This window comes from Geospiza fortis, unplaced genomic scaffold, assembly GCF_000277835.1.
Source record: "Geospiza fortis unplaced genomic scaffold, GeoFor_1.0 scaffold20, whole genome shotgun sequence".
Classification (NCBI taxonomy): Eukaryota; Metazoa; Chordata; class Aves; order Passeriformes; family Thraupidae; genus Geospiza; species Geospiza fortis.
Genome location: NW_005054374.1, coordinates 3,192,545 through 3,210,114, shown reverse-complemented (window position 1 = coordinate 3,210,114; position 17,570 = coordinate 3,192,545). Strand labels below are relative to the sequence as shown.

At 37.2% G+C, this 17,570-nt stretch overlaps 2 protein-coding genes across 7 annotated transcripts in view; one reads left to right on the top strand and one right to left on the bottom strand.

The window, feature by feature from the left end:
* Positions 1-17,570, top strand: part of CASK (calcium/calmodulin dependent serine protein kinase) — a 139,735-nt gene that overhangs the window by 49,225 nt on the left and 72,940 nt on the right. For all 6 annotated transcript variants that reach the window (XM_031060182.1, XM_031060186.1, XM_031060185.1 and 3 more), the window contains exons 5-6: positions 7,349-7,451; positions 17,253-17,428. In XM_031060182.1, coding sequence (XP_030916042.1) covers positions 7,349-7,451; positions 17,253-17,428 — 279 coding nt within the window. The remainder of the gene's footprint in view (positions 1-7,348; positions 7,452-17,252; positions 17,429-17,570) is intronic.
* GPR34 (G protein-coupled receptor 34) lies at positions 2,281-5,647 on the bottom strand. Its single transcript, XM_005424865.2, has 2 exons — positions 5,591-5,647; positions 2,281-3,842 (listed from the first exon to the last, which is right to left on the bottom strand). The coding sequence occupies exon 2, from the start codon at positions 3,818-3,820 to the stop codon at positions 2,675-2,677; it is 1,146 nt and encodes a 381-aa protein (XP_005424922.1). The 5' UTR covers positions 3,821-3,842; positions 5,591-5,647; the 3' UTR covers positions 2,281-2,674.

The window sequence follows — 17,570 nt, the reverse complement described above, 5'->3', positions numbered from 1 at the left end:
TTGAGTGACTGATTCTGTGGTCATTTGACACGTCACAGTGTGACTTCCAGCAGGTTTCCCAAGATGTTTCGGTACTGTTTGTTCTTCAGTAATATTTTCTTGTAAGGCCTGGTGTTTTACCCTTTAAATTTGGGAAAACTGATTGCAGAAAAAATATGTAAGGATTAAATATTTTTTTTAAAGAGTAAATATACCTGCTTTTGTTTCTTGGTCAGTAGTGACTGCTTCCTACATGACAGTGCTGTCTAGTTTCAGATGCCATTGTGAGACAGTTGATACATCTGACCTTTAACATCTTGAAGCACTGATTTATAGAGTTGTAGAAATCCAAATGTTTTTTCTGATTGCTTTCTGTAGTTGTCTCTTTGTTCTAACTTCTGCTCCCTTAATGCTGCACTTTGTCAAGATCATGTGGTCATTCCTGTTCCCTTTTTCTGTGCCATTCCTGCTCTTAGAGATTTTCTTACAGCCCTGTTCCCTCTCAGATTTTCATTTCTGAGCTGGAGAGTTGATTAATGTAATGCAGTTTGGATTTTCTGTATCAAAACCCTGTACTACTACTTGATCTTCTGAAGAGATCTGAGTTTATTTTGGCAATACTGCTGTGTCCATGAATTACAAACCTTGTGAATGAAAATTCTGGTCTAACACTTCATTCAAAAGAATTTTAGAAATCACATTTTGTTAAAGCTGCTGTTGTTCATGTCTGTCCTCTCCTGAGTTCCCCAGCCCACAACCTCACCCCAACCTGCTGTTCAGTATCATCAACCAACTGCTCACAGAATGAGCATAGAAAAGAAAGAATGATGAGATACATATAAATCTTGTGAAATTATAGTTTATAAACTCCACTAGATGTACCAGAATTGATGTCATTATGTAGAACTACAGTATTGCATAATAAAATTGCACTAGACAAATACAAAACCAGTAGAAGCTTTAATATAATAGGATGGCAAAATGATAGATAAAAGATCCTGAAATGCAGTTTCTGTGAGAATCGGTCAGAAATTATTGTACAAACACCTCTGTTGTATGCTGAAATGTTTTTAGAAAAAGTCAGTTACTATCATATCTTTGTGAAATTACAGATTTGTAGGAATCTTTCTTTTGAAGATAAAGAAACCCCATAATTTTTTTATTTAAAAAAAAAGGAAAACAAAACAGACTGGCTAGTCATTGTAATTTGTTTGACATGTTTATATCCAGTTCCATCAAATCTGAATGATATAAATTCACATCAAAATTAAGCCAAGTATATATCTAGCTGAGGTGAAGCCTTATGTTTACTTTGTTCAATCAAAATATTATGAGTATCTTCTGTAAAATCAGAATATTGTATAGAATTAGTAAAAACTCACACATTTTGGCACAGATTTGGCATTAACAGTCACATGATGCATTAAAGAAGTTACTGGTAGTCATATTAAAACCAACTTCTTTACACCTACTTATTTGAGCAGTATTGTTTGTGTGTATAAAGACAATAAATCCTTATTTCACAGAGCTTGATGTCTGATCTCTCTATCTTTCACCTTTCTGGTCTGTTATGCCAGACATTTAATTTGTTCATGGTTGTGCTGCTTTAGTCATCTTGGTGCCAGACATTCCCCACCTTCAGCTCTCTGGTTTTTGAGAAATGTTACAGTTTGATATTTTCTTGTGCCTAAATATGTAAAGCTGTTTAGTATCTGAGAATGTAGCTGTAGCTATGACATGTTGTCATTACATTGCTGTTCACATGGCATCACCAATTATTAAGATTATTTTAATCACATGGAAAGAAAAGTCTCCTGCCAGGGAGGAAGCATACAGCTGGAATGTGTGGCTTTGGAAATCTAGGAGTAGACCAGTGCCTGAGCCTGGCTGATCTTTTTGCTCCATTCTGTGAGTTGGTGTTCCTTGCTGAATTACTTTGTGCAGTCATCAGATTTGTCACATTGAAGGAAATCTTAGGAAATACCCACATCATCTCTCCTTCATTTATTTAGAATTTTCTGAAGGCGTTGCTTGCTTTTCCTCAGGTGTTTGATCTTGGCACTCATTAAAATGTTGGAAATACAAAGGCCTTAGTAGGAGTGAATATTTTAATTTTGCTGCTTAATAAAACTAAGAGTGTCTTCTGTACTTAAAACTGAATCGATAGCTGTTGTATTCTTCGCCTGATTTTTAAGACACATGTTGCTAAATTCTCAAATATATTCTTTAAAAATGCATTTATAAATGTAGTAAAAATACTGATCTCTTGGAAACCTATTAAAACAGAGAAAACCATAAAATACATAAAATCTGTAATGGTATCTAGATCTTTCAAACAGGACAGAATTTACTTTTTGAAAAATTCATCTATTATTTACATACACAAGCGACTAATATTAATGTATATATACAAGTTTACTTTTACAGGTTCAAACCCTTTTGTGGAAATGTCCCTAAAGAGTTAGTGTTCTAGTTTAGTCCAACACAAAAAAGTCTGAGAACTTCCTAATTTGTTTTCTTGGATAAACAAGAGCGAAAAAATTCTTCTGAAAAGTAACTTCCCATTTTCACAAACCAGAAGTACAACTTCTCATTTTTCTTTACAGGAGGAAAGAGGCAGAATTAGTAACTCTAGAGTAGAGGATTTTGTGATCTGAAATTGGTGACCTGGAGTCACAGAGATCAATTTAAACATTCAAATCACAGACTTCTTCCTTGAGTAGCTGGAGTGAGGAGTGGTGGTAGATAATCGCTCTTGAGCGTATTGGCCAAGTTTTATGTCTGAAGTGCTCTCCAGGTTTAGGCTTTTCTCTCCATGGAGTCTTCTGCAAATCAGTTGGAATACAGTCTTACGGACACTTCTGGACATTAGGAAATACATAACTGGGTCTAGGCAGCTGTTAAATGATGAAAATATGAGCATCACCTCATTGCACATGTGAATGATCTTCATCCAATAACAGGATGGGGTTTGTAACTGTGATGTGATGTAGACAACTCGGAACATGTGATAAGGCACAAAACAGGTGGTGAAAATTATGAGAACAATGAAGGAATTTCTTGCTGTCTTGGTGTATTTTCCTGCATTGGGAAAATTTGCCCTTCTCCTCGAAATTTTCAGAAGGTTCTTGGCAATTTTAACATACGAAAGTATCAAAAGGAAAAAAACAATCCAAAAAATCAGTACAGTGATATAGTTTAAAATTGCTTCTGTCTTCTCTGCATTCTGTTTGCTTCGGTAATGAAAGCACTTGGTAGAGTTGCTGTCCTCAGTCTTTAAGAAAGATGGTGCAACTACCACTATAAATCCTGCCAGTGCAATGGCCCACACCGTGCAACAGATCTGCACGCTCCGGGTAGTGGTGAGCATCTTTGGACGCCTCACAGACTTCGTTATTTTTATATAACGATCCAGACTAATTAGTCCCAGCAGTACTATGCTAATGTACATGTTCGTGTAGAACAGAGTTCCCACAACCTTGCAAAAAGCCCGCCCGAACATCCAGCGGTTGGTGGCATGATAGAGGATCCGGAAGGGAAGGCAGAAGATGAGCAGGAGGTCTGCAACAGCCACATTTAGCAAGTAAACTTGGATAGAATTCCTCTTCTGATGAATGCACAGGAAAGCAAAAAGGGCTACAATATTTCCAACCAATCCAACAACAAAAATAATGGAGTAAAAAACTATCAAAGCAAGTGACAGTGAGTTGTTGTCATCCAAGGAACAGCTGGCATCATTGTGACTTTCTGAGGCATTTATGGTCAGGTTGGTTTGGTTACTCCAGAATTCTTCCTTGTGTGGACCAATGGTTGGTAAATCAGCTGAAGTTGCAGCCATCATTTGCAAAGGGGTTTTAGCTGTTCTGCAAAAAGACAAAGGGAGATTTTAAGAATTAAATCTCCATTCAAGTGTCTGTTTGCTTTATAGCCTACAGTCTAATGTGGTATAAACATAAAAGGCAGTAGCTAAAAGGAAGAAATGTGCCAAGTATTGGTGTAGCTGAATAGAAGGAGTTTCAGCCAGATATCATAAAATAATGTAAGTCTATGTAATCTGCAGGCAAGAAAGAACAGATAGTGTAGAGTACTCACAGATAAATATTTCTGTAATTACAGCGTTATTACTGTTTTGTGTTGTTTTAAAAGTCAGCTATTACATTTTCCTGCAAACTTACGAATTTTCTTTATCTATAAGAGTAAATAAGTTTTTTAAGTTCACTTCTTAGGACCAGGATTTCTAGCACAGAAAAAATCTTAACTAAGGTGCAGGGACAGGTAAGCATAGCTAAGTATTCTCAGTGTTGACACAAAGTACACAGAGTATATTAAAGGAAGTCTAAACTCATCTGTGTTAATTTTAAGTAATTCACATCTCTCACATGCAACTCACTGGTTCTCAATTAAAAAAGCATTCATCAATTAATAATATTTATTTGGCTATGTACTGTGTTATAAGTAACCCTGTGAGACAGTATTATTGCAGTAGCAGCTTGTCTTTAATAATCTGTACCTTCACATAAATGTAAGTGGTTTTTTTCCTTTTCTCGACTATTCACATATCAGTATTACACAAATAAACTACTATTAGCTGGAAATCACAATAATGCAGTAACAGGTTGTTTTCAAACCTTTCTTGTTTTCATGTTTTTCTTGGCTTTCATTGAATAGTTTTTAATTTCACTAAGCTTATTGCTGACCAGTAAGGTACAATGTGAAAGATAAAAATCAGCCTTGACCAACAAAGGAAAACCAGAAGCGTGTGGTTTGGAGAGCAGTCACATGAAGGCATTTAGAGAGATGTTTATCACTGATAAGTAACGACAAAACTTTAGCCTTCAACTTGTTTGTCATAGCAACAAGAAATGCCATACAAAAGTTTATTTAGAATATTTTAGTTTTACAGAGGAAAGAGGTTTTTTCCTATAATCTCACAAAATTTTCAGAAGTGGTTTTCTCACTCTGCACTTAGTTTTCTGGCAACTGTTACGGAAAAAACCAAAAAACCACTGCTGTACATGTAATCTTAAAATAAATTTTATGCTAGCTCTGTGTCTAAGCCATGCACTTTGCATGCTAGGTCTTAAAAAATGCAAATTTACCTTTAATTCTGTGATGCAGCCACAGCAGTGAAAATGGCAACACTTTTGGCAAAATTCTAAGAAGACCTGATGTACTTACAGAATCTGAATTCTTGAGAGTCTAAAATATTTTAACATCCTGTGTTGTTTGACCCTACACTTGCATTAAACTGGTAGGGTACATTAGCAGTTTCCAAACCAGCTGTTCTCATACTTGCCACATGATATTGTCAGGGCAAGTAATTTCAAAAGATTGATTTCAAACTGCAGTGTTTTCAAATATATCTTGAAACCCATCTACTGCAATGACTTCATGTTTAAGTTGCTTTTCTATGAAAATGTTTGATATGGGGACTTGTATAAGGAAGTTTAGATCAATGAGAGAGAAACTTGGGTTACGCTGCGAATGGATTGGGAACAAAACTTTTCACTCTCATAAGTTGTGTCACCTCTAAGCAAGCAGACGTGCTTAAACCTAGGTATTAAAAGAATTACAAGAGAACTATAGCTTAACTATAAAAGAATTCACTTACCATTTACGTGCTAAGAAGTTCTGCTGGTTCTCAAAAACACTGGTGAAGACGGGGAGGAGAAACGTGCAGGTCCTTTTATTAGAAAGCTGCAGCAGCAGCTTCTCTCTGAAAGTGGCGAGCTCCAGCTGACTCGTACAATTGGCAACAGGGGGAAGTTTTGTCTGGTGTTGCAACTGGTTTGCTTTGTTTTTTTGAAGGCATTTTTATCTGGCTCTACCCAGTTTATTTGAGCTCCGCTGAGAGAGGTTCTGTAATCAGTTTTTCTCAGTATTGCTCTGATTTGGAGATGGGAAGTTTTTTTCTCAGAGGTTTTGTTTCTGGTGAGCCGTGCCAGTGGTTTTTTGGGTGATGATGTTGGTACTATCTGTCATCTCTTTAATACTTCGTGGAAGTAGTGTCACTTTTTTCCAGTAGAGGGTAAAGATAAGTCAGGACCACAGGGTAATGGTACATTTTGTAAATGTTTATATAGTTCTCCCATCTACCTTTCTCCTTGCCTGGGATTAGAATTTTAGAATTCTTTCTCACTCCAAATTACAGTGACAAGAGGATGTGAAAGTGCCCAAAGTGTGCATCTGAACCATTTCACTAAGGCAGAAGTGAAATACAATATGCAGCAATAATACCACCTGGTAATACACTTCCAAGTGGGGCATAGGAATTGAAAATTACATATATAAATTGGAAATTTAAGAGTGGATTCTAGAAGACCTAATATGACTAGGCCTAAATTAAACTAAGATCTCAAGAACATTGTTTTGAAGGTCTTTGTTCTCATATAATTTAAACTTTTACGAAAAGACATGGGTGGTTAGAGATGATAACTTCACAGGCAGTCAGAAGGAACTTCTGGTAGGTCCTGTGCACTTTTTTGAGTTCTTGGTTTTGCAATTTAAGCAGTAATGTATTCTCAGGAAGTAGGATACAAATTTGAGGTTCTTCATTTTAAATAATATGGTATTGAAAAGAGAGGCTTTGAGTAAATGCATGAAGTTCTAAATTAAATGCAATTGTTTGGGTACGTGTATTTAATACCAAACTGCGTTCTGATAGATTTTGTCTGTATGTTGCTTCCTCCTGCAGCAGTCAGTACCCGTCTGAATTGTTGTATAATTATTTCATTTATATATTTATTATAAAATTATAATTCATTCAGTTATTTCATTTTTATACATTACACCTCACTCTTATTTGTGGAAAATCAAAGGTATATATGCCTATGGCTGGACTCCAGTTTAGACACCTAAAGAATATCCCTCACTGGAATATTCCAGGGGTGTTCCTTTTCTTTCCTGCACTTGAGAAGTGCTGAGTGAATTCTGTGATTAAGGCTCAAAACAGAGTTTTATGTTCTCTGTGGGAAGGATAAGACCCCACAAAACATACCATAAGCAAGATATTTCAGCTGGAGAGTGGAAACAGTATAAGGGTTAATAGGATGACAGACAAAAAGGAAAAGTAATACTAGGTAAGAAATTATAGACATGGGGTTTTTAGCTCCATTTTATCTTGATTTCACTTTGTGTTCCTTGCTAGTTCTGGTAAGTTCTGAAATGATTTTTCTGTGCCTGGGGTAATAGAAGGGAAGCCAGTGTAGAAAGAGGAGTCCATGCCAGAAAAGAAGATATTTGAAATTAAGACATTATTGAAAAAAACCAAAATCTAACCTCTGATCACATATTTATGAGAGTAAGTTCTAAAATACAGGTTGTTTTTCTCAAACAGTGTAATAATTTGTCTGGATTTTTGTCTTTTCAGCCACACTGTGTACTGCTTGCCTCAAAAGAGAATTCAGCCCCAGTAAAGCTTGGTGGCTTTGGGGTAGCAATTCAATTAGGAGAGTCTGGGCTAGTTGCTGGAGGTAAGAAGTTTTCCTTCTAAGTTATTTAGTATTGTGCATGTTGTACTGCAGAGTTCTGTTTTTCTGACACAGCCTGACGTGCAAAACAAGAGCTCAAAAATAATATTTCACTACAGGCTAAGTTAACATGGTAGATGCACACAGCCAGGCTAAATTGGTAGTGGAATATAACCTGCATTCAAACATTAAATCCCTGTAAATGTTACTTAACAGGAGTTCATGCTGGTTTGATCAAAATAAAACTGAAAAAACCCAAAGAATTTTCCACTTTAATACAAGCTTTGGCTTAATTCTGCCATGCTTGGTAAAGCAAAGAAAATAAAAATGCAGTCATTGAAGCACTTGAGTAAGGACTTACTGCAGCATCATCAGTGCTCCCCGGTTTGATAGGCAATTCCTGTCAGAATGCTGTCCTGTTTAATAGCAAAAGCTTACTGTGATTCTTTTCTGTGTTTTAAAATTTCATTGTAATTATTGCATAAGACATCAATTTCTTGATATGTATGTATATTTTTTGACTGTATTTTGTTTTCTGTGGATTTTATTTCCTCTAGCTGCCTTCCATATTGTTCCAGACAATAGGGTTATGCTTTAATCAGCCTGCACAGATGAAGACCCAAGCAATTTTCTGATGCTTTCATTGCCAGAGTAGGAGACCACAACAAAACATTTTGTTAGTTTTAATATTTTTTTCTTCTGAATTAATAACTTTCTTCAGTACCATGCATCTTCAAAATCTCAGATTTCCTAATTTAACCACTTAACATTCTGTGTCAATTTGAGTTTTGTACATTTTTTTAAATAAAAAGCAAAGCAAATATAAACATATCAACAGCTTTCATTCCCTTCCAGATATTGCTGATACCCTGGAAATATCCAAATATCTTATTAACTAGAGACATCTTCTCCAAGAAAGTACATTCAGTTAAGCTGTAAAAGAAAGTCATTGTTTTCTTGTGTTACTCAAATTATCTTTACCTCAGTCACTGTTTTTTTTAGCGGTAGTTTCTACACTTTTGTTTCTAATTGTCTCATTTTTCTTTATGTTCTGCTGAGCAACTTTACCCACTCCTTCTGTTTCAGCCACTCTTTTGGAGGTAGTCAGGTGCAGTGTACTTTCAGACTACCAGCTGTCTAGCAAGAAACATTCAAGTTCAACTTTAAAAAAAGAATTACTGCATTTTTCCTGAAGTTTGCCATGGCCTTCCTTTTGTGTTACTGTGCCCACTCACTGTTCCTGAGCTCAACCTCCAGCAGTGATCAGTGCTGGGAGTTCTGTTTGCAGCTCTCACAGAAGATCCCAAATCTCATCACTGTGATATTTATCAGTATCTTTTGCTTCTTCCACCTCAACTTCTACCATGTTGGTCTGCCTTCACACAATTATTTTTTTCCCTTTTTCTCATCTGGCATCTCCCAATTTGCAGCCTTTTCATTGGCACTTGTTGCTTTCAACTTCAAATTCCACTCATTTTCAGGGATAGCCAGAGTAATTCCACTCCATTTATTTACTGTGGAAAGTCTCCATAACAGACTCCTCTCTTCCTTCTCATCTTCCATTCCAGTCTTTTAAGCACAAACTACCTCTGTTGTCTGACAATTCTTTTCCCTGCCAGAACCCTACCTGAAGACAAATTACTAGACAGTTCCCTACAAAGAACTGGCCAGTTCTTATTTATTTAGTTTTACAATATAACACATGTGTTATATGAAAGCTGCCATTACTGGCTGTTTGAACTGGACTATAAATTCCTTATAAATCAGTGTTTATCTACACATTTGTTTAAGGGTGTTATTCATATGGATAAATTTTGTCATAATACTAACAATAATTTACAGGCGCTTCTTATTTCTCAATTGTCTCATAAAAAAAGTAGAAATTCTCCAAATAGAGAAGTCTGAACAGCATCATAACCAACCTGTTCACTTTCACATTGCTTTTTTAGTTTTTAGTGGAAAACATTGATTCCTCTTGACATAGTCAACTATTTCCATTTTAGCATGGCAATGCCTGCGTTTGGTGGATAGTACATAAAAAAAGAAATTCTTTATTAAATAAAATGTATCATGGCATTAAGATAATTTTGCTGACCTGAAATCCCCTGTGCTTTGTTTGTGCTGTTTTTCCTACTTCTGTACACCTTGACACACCTGTGCCTGGCAATCCCAGATTCTATGTAGCCCCAGGAGAACAAACTAAAGGGAATTTTCTCCCTCAGTGTGTTTGAAGCCAGCCTTCAAGCTTACAGCTTTTGCTTTGTTTGGGACTGTAGCATTTTTGACTTGACAAAGGCATCTTTATCAGAGTGTGCATAAATTGCTGGAGAAGGATTTTTGTAGTGAAGTTAAATTAAACCCCAGGTATTAAAATCTTTTTATATTAGTCCAAAGACAAACTTAGAAAATTTAGAAGGATTATAACTACAGGATTCTTTCTTTCAACTAGGTAGATGGCTGTTTTACAGAAGTGTAAGAGAGCTCAGGAGAACAAGCTGTGACATCATACTAGATGTCATTGATGAAAATGTGTATGGAGGAGATTTTAGGAGTAACTGTATTTTATCAGCTAACAACTCAGTTGACATTATTTTTAAGAAAGTTTTATTACTAGTTATTGTTTACTTTACGTAAGTAAAATAAAGTACCAAAAAAAAAAAAAAAAAAAACCCCAAAAAAAAATGACGTAGCCATAACTCATTTCTTCATAAGGCCAGAGGGGAAAATGGCAGGAAATATTCTTTGTTCCACTCCATTTGCCCCAATCTGCAATAAATGGCTAAGATTCATGTGTTGTCATCTGAGCTAGAGGAAATAGGCTTCATGAGCTACCAATCTCTGAAGGTTTCTTTTTGCTTCAGTTCTTATGATCAGAAGTGGAAAATTGTGCTATGGGCTTCACTTGAAGCCTTGAAGTACTTTATAAAGGAACTCTGGCAGTATACACAGGAGTTAGAGAACATCATAATTTATGAGTGAATTCATTTTAAGGAACAGCACAGTTCCATAAGACAGTAAACAGTCTGTGTTGCATTGTCATGATGCAGCTGGAGTAGTGGAACCTCTGGGAAGTCAGTGATTTAATAGACTGATCTCACATTATGATCTCTGTCTCCTTCCTTGAAGAGTTTTTCTTGCAGAGCATAGTATGAATTGTCGCAGTATTTTCTTAAATGTGACATCATATTTATCTGATATCAAATATCTTAGATGCTAAATCTTGGGATTTTTAACTAGTATATGGTAAAAACGTCAGAAGGAACTAAACCCATCAAGTTCACAACTGATATTTCCTTCACTTAATCTACTTAATTTCTCCTGGGTTCAACTAGTGCCAAGATAACTGTATAGACCTAAGTAGGATGAGGTTCTTTATCTGGGGATAGTTAACTGTCAATACTTAACTTTCACATTTTACCTTCAGCAGCAAAATGTCACAGATACCATAATGCTAATCCAGTCCAGTATTAATTTTCATGTATTGTTAGTTACATGCCCTAGGCTGCCTCAAAATCCTATAGTATCCTAATGTAAATTATTCTCTTATTGGAAAACATCTTATGTGTTCTTAGCAGCAGTACAGCACATAAATACCAAGTGCTCTTGGTTCCTTGTGAGCTGTATTTGTAGGCTTATTACCAAAAGAGCAAAAGAAGGCATTGCCATAAATTTCCCTCTAATTAAGACTATGAAATGGTGGGGAAAGGGGGCAGAACTTTTTAGAGTTCCTTATTTTTTGTTTTGTTCTCATCAGTGTGAAAATGATCATAGAATGGTTTGGGTTGAAAAGGGACCTTTAAAGCTCATCCAGTCCAACCCCCTGGTAGGAGCAGAGCACCTTCCAACAGATGAGGTTGCTCAGAGCAGCCTGACCTTAGATGTCTCCTGGGATGGAGCATCTGTCACCTCTCTGGGCAACATCTTCAGTGCTTCACCAAACTGAATCTTGGTGGTTTTATCAACCCCATGTTAGAAAACTCTTCTTTTGTTTGTTTTTAATGTTGGAGGGTTTTTATACTGTGCAGATTCTTTTTCCTTTTCATCATCAGAGTCTGAATGGTATTTTGAAGCTTTCATTTCTTTTTCAAAGAGAAATAAAATTTTGTAAGCTGAGATCCTACACTACTATTCTTCTTTCTTTTACAGGGTTTTCACTTGGTTTTTTTTCCTGAAAAATAAAAGAATGCAAGTCCCTTCACAGCTTTGCCTGTAAGAGACTTTGTTTTATTTAAAAGATACAGCTTTGGTTTGCTTTCTCACAGAAATGCCACTTCACAGCTGGGCTGATTTGAGAGTGCTTACAGGAGGCTAATGTGTTGAGAAATCATTTAGGTTTGCTTCCTCCACCATAGTTGTATGGCAGAAAAGGCCATTGAATTAATTCTAATTAGTCTTGTTAACATGTGAGTTAGGTGCTTTGTTTGTTTTCTGGACAGTCATATCCAGTGGTCCAATCGTCTGCTGATGCATCTTTTAAACACATTTTCTTCAGACAATCTTCTGTGCTGAAGCTGAATTACCCCTTTTTCTGCCCCCTTTTTTTCCTTTTTTTTTTTTTTAATCTACTCATCTCCTCTGTAGATCTGCTTTAAACATCTCTATTGTCTGGAGTAATGTGGAAAGGAATTAATAGTAGTAAAGTACTGCCCTCTCTGATCTGTTGTGTGTGATTCTTTGATTCCTTCCACATTATTCTGGACATCCCACTCTTTTAGAAACACCTTAATTTGTGAGCATATTTCTTATTACACTATTGTGAGAGGTCAGATGGTGATGTTTATTAGTACCTCACATTTTTTTTCCTAAAAATTATTTGTTCCAGTTGTTTCCTTATACATCGTTCAGATACTACTGCTGTTGAAAGACTCTCCTTCTGATATCTTGGTCATCAATCCCCTGCCTTAGGGATGACAAAATCTGATTGGGTCTCTGTATATACTCTTCTTCTTGTGGAAAGCATAGCCCTATTGTCTGGAATAATATGGAAAGAGTCATAGAAACTAAATTACCAAAGGTAAGTCAAAATTTATCTTTAGTGCTTGTAAATGATGTCAGATTGACAGCACCTGAAGGCTGAAGCTTTCTGTTTATCCACAGGAAAAATCAGCAAAATTAGCAACTTAATAAATTTACAGGCAGCCAACATGCCTTAAAAACTGGCTGGTAAGAAAGTTTACTTCTAGAAATAAGGTGTCCATACCAATGTAACCTAGATGTCTCTGTCCAGGCACTGAGTGCTTCCTAACTCAGCAAACACCTTGGTGTAGGCATTTGCAGTGAAATGGATGGAGGCAGGTATCACATGCCACTGTTGAGTCTTTGTACAGTGATGATTTTCAGTTAATGCCACTCTAGAACAAAGAACCTAAATGCACACAGACAGAAAATTTATTCCAGTCTTCCATATGATTTCTTCTCATATATGGATACAACTAAAAATCCTCTGTGTGTGCATGCATGCAATCTATATTCAGTTAAAATGTTGGGTTTTTTTCATGCACAGTCATTTGAATATATCCATTAGTGTGCTTATATTCTGAAGAATAAAAAGCCTGTGGAAGGCAGAAGTCACCTGTTTCAGAGAAAAGTGCCTTTGCTTACTGCTCTTTTTCAAACTGCCTCCAAAAAGTGCAGACTTTCTCCCAAAATACCAAAGAAATTTTGAAAATCTCTAAAATATTTTAAAAATTTGCTGTTGAGAAGAATTTTAAAATTTTACACTGGACATGTTTAGAAGGCAGATTTTCTACTAAATAATTTTCAGCAGAAGTGATATTTGACCTTAGGGGCAGTGAATATCCATGGTTTTAGACAACTTTGCTGTCTATTGCCTGTATTTATGCTGTTACTGATATTCCTTACAGTTCTTGTAGTTGCAACATAGGAAAGTTCCCCATCTGTGTAAGTTCATGTGTGCACTTTGTTCATTTTCCTGAGCTAAGTTCAGTTCAAAGGTGCAGCTCAATAGTCCTTGCTCAGGTCAGTTTTTAAAATAACTTCAAAATCATCATTTATTCCTCTGATGAACCCAGTGGACTGGTCACAAGGATAACAGCTGGCCCAGAAACTTCTATAGCCTTTTTAAGATTCCAATACATATGTAGACATATATACATGCATTTTAAAATCCTGTTTGACTGGACAGTTCAGTCTCAACCAGTTAAGTTTCTGCTTCTTTTGGATTTGCTTTTTCATGGACATAAAATTGTGATTTCCACCACCATAAGTACCCACTTCATCCAAGTTTTAAAGTGAGTATTAGAGTTTAGCAGCACTGATTTTTCAGTTTGCTTTTAAGTAAAATCCATTTTTCATCTGGGTTATGGCAGCAGCCTGGTGGGGCCTTAAACAGCTGTGTAGTGTTTCCTTTTACAAAATCACTCTATTCCTTCTGCTCCATGACAAGCAGTTCATCAAAATGGATTTTTATTGTGTCCTGGGTTTGGACCAAGCCAACAAAGATCAAGTTCTTCTACCTGTGGTGGAAGAAACACCTTCTAACTTCAGGGGACCAGAAAGAAGATGTGTGATGATCAGAGAGGGACTGGTTTTTGACCATCACTTGTCTGTTTGTAAGAGCACTTGAGCACCAAGTGAAGGTGCAGCCTGACATTCTGATGTGAGGTCTCCAGATGAAGCAAAATAGGAGCTTTGAATTATCAGATAGATTTGGATAGTGGGAAGCAAAGACAAATTAAACCACCTCCTCTCCTCACCTTCCCCAGGTTCAGCTTCACCCCCTCACTCCTGACTCACCCCCCAGCCCCAGGTGGTTCAGGGAGGATGGGAAGGGGCAGTTTCCAGTCTCCTCACTTGCTGGGCAGGTTTTTTTCCCTTTCTTACACACACTTTCCCCTGCTTTCTCACACCACTGTCCTGTCTGCTGGGCTGAGCTGTGCCTGCAGTGATCCCTTGGAACTGTGTCTGGCATGGGGCAGCTCCAGCCCCTCCTCACAGAAACCACCACTGCAGCCCCGGTGCCAGCCCCTTAACACCTGAATTCCTACACTCCATCATGCTGTTGGATTGCTTTTATAGCATGTGCTGCTGCTCAATATGCTATTTACACCAGGAGAAAATGTAATTGTTTGCAAAGACACAAGATACTCTTGAGGTTACCCTTCACTGAAATGCCCAGCAGACTTAAGTGCATTAACAAAAACAAAAAAACCCCAAAGCCAAACCCCAAACCTTTAAGTGTTCTCACAGCACACAGCCATTTTTGCACTGTGTTCACCTCTGCAATTTCTTATTGAAACCACAGAAAGTTCTTGAGCTGAGAGGGCTGGTGCATAATTGTTGAAAATGCACATTAAATCAACTTAGATATCATTTGATATCTGAGGTTCATGGTTTCATTAGCTACTTTTTCCAGACAACTGTACCTTAATGCCTCTTTTAAGTTGCTTGTTATCCCATGTGATATTTTGTCTTCTGCTGATTTCCCCCGTTTGTCTTCAGAGTAATCCCTCTTCTCCACACTTGTCAGATTTTATAACAGCAATTATAAAGCATGGTGGGAATGCAGAATTTTCAGAGAATATACGATTTTCCATTTGTATTTATGAAAAATATTTAAGTGCGCTGTAGTACCACAAAAGATATTTTTTTCAACATGTAAGAAAGGTTACACCTGCTCCAAAGTTGCACATGGGTTCCTTTGCACCCAAGTCTCAAGAAGTTTCCACTGAGACAAACAAAACCTGAGTAACTCTGGTCTGTGGTCTGTGATCACCTCCTGAGTTAAAGGTCTCCAGTCTGTGGTAGGTACACCACGAACATCCCGTGAGCAAGTCTGAGGGATAGAGAAATGCTCTTTGAATAGGCAGGTGTTGCTGCTTATGCACAGGCATGGCCTGATGCAGAGCTGGAAATGCTGATGCTTTTCCTGTCACCAATGATGGCATCCAGAGGGGGGAAAAAAAAGAGGAAACTTTATAGATATAAGTTTTTAGGCACATAAAAAAGGCAAAAAAAAATCACAGCTAATTATGCATGCTGGATGTGTGTGTATATGATGTCCATTTTCCTTGTCTTCCCTGCCACCAGGCATCTAAAAGAGAGAGAGTCATCTAAGGAGATAATTCTGTACCTCATATATGTGATTTTGAAAATTTGCCTTTGAGGTTTCTCAGGCTGAAATTATGCCATACACCTCCAAAGTGTGTACAGCCCACAAGAAGAATGACTCATCTTCCCCTATGTGGATTCTTTCTCTGTCCACACTAAATATCCTTCCTCTTCCTCCTGTGATATGAGGGATGAGCTGGACTTGCAGCATCTTGGTGATTTAATCTTTTTCAGCTCAGGAAGGAACTGCCCCTTTGCTGTCAGGTCAACCTGGTCTGCAGGGACTTGTTAAGATGCCAGCTTAGCCTACTGATGAGGTCACATCCCTTTGTCACAGACAGATCCCTAACATTTGTTTGGCAGAGGAATTCCCTGCTAAACTGGGTTTGAAAAGATTTAGCAGCAAGCTACGTGAAGAAGTTTGATAGTGGTGATGTTATTTCTTAAGAGTATGGTTGAAAAGCTGCTGTCTTTTCTGACAATATTTTAATCCTTTAGATGCAAAAAGGACTCATTAAGAGAACATGGTCAGATCATATTCCTGGATTAGGTGGGATAACCAAAGGATGGTCTTTCCTGAGGAAGCCATGTCCAAGTAGTCCCCCAGGTGTTCTTCTCAGTGCTGTGACTTGGCTGAGTCCCATGCAGAGGGTGAGCAGGACAGATTGATCAAGCAAGAGCCTCTTTGCAAAGACAAGACTGAGTTAAATACATGCCCTGCAAACACCCTGGATCCTCTGGGCTGCATTTTAGGCTCTCCTAACCAGCAGGTGCTGCAGGCCTGGAGTGGAGCCCCTGAAATCCACTGTAATAAGCAACAATAATTTATTAGGAGGTACTAGTGGTGAAAGTTTGCTACACTGATGTTCTCTTTCTTCTGTTGTTATTTGGTGGAACCAGGGTAGTCCAAAGACTGCAGTGTTTGTAAGTGTCAGTGATAACCTGAGCATTCCAAGCTTCATTTTTGCAAAGGAGACAAAACTCTTTACAATGGGAAGCATTTATAAGGAGAGGTAAAATGTTAATTGCTTTATTTGGCTAAATGTGTTACATAGAAATTGAATGAAGTTATTCTAACCAGTTTTATCTGCTCAAAAGATCAGTTGGTGCTAAATGCATTTTGTTTTCATAGGAAAACATTATGAAACTCAATGAAAGCACTCCGTGAAATTAGCATTATCTTTTCACCTCCAGTAAGATACTGCCCTCTTCAAATAAATGAATAACACATTTGCTGGCATTTTGCATTTTTGCTGGCAGTTTCAGTAGACCAGCCAAGGTATGGGCAGAGCATCAGACTCTGCTCTTGCCAATTAGATGCAGCTTTTTCAGGTTATCAGTGTGGACTAGAACTCTACAGCATCTTTGTATTTGCTCTCTAAATAATTCCTGTTTCAAAGATTGTCCAAATTGATGGGTTTACTTTTATATGGCAAGTTTTACTGAAGAGTCCCAGTGTTCTTACAAGTCTTGTTTCACATTCTGCCAGCTTGGGTAGACTATTCCTCAATTTATAAAAGTAAAAATTAAGCAAAAGGGAAAATGCTGATTTATCTCACTACGTATATATAAAAATATAAACTTAAGGTAAAAAAAAAAAAACGTGTTAAAAGCTTTAAGCCATGAACAAAATGTATTAAAGCTGGGTTTTTTTAATGCAGTGATATTCTTCATTTCCATGTTTGACACACATGTATTTGACTCAATTTTATTTTTATTTTTATTTCCATTCAGGACGTGTAGGAACACCTCACTTTATGGCTCCAGAAGTGGTAAAAAGAGAACCATATGGGAAGCCTGTAGATGTTTGGGGTTGTGGTGTGATCCTGTTTATCCTGCTAAGTGGTTGTTTGCCTTTTTATGGAACCAAGGAAAGGTTATTTGAAGGCATTATTAAAGGCAAATACAAGGTAAATGACAGCATACATGAATCCTTTCCAATGAGATGAGCTCTGTTGGTAACATTTCTGAAAGTTGATGTTTGTATTTAGCCTGATTTAAATTTAAAGTTTATGGAAATCTGTCACACAGGAAGAGAGATTATTTTCCCTC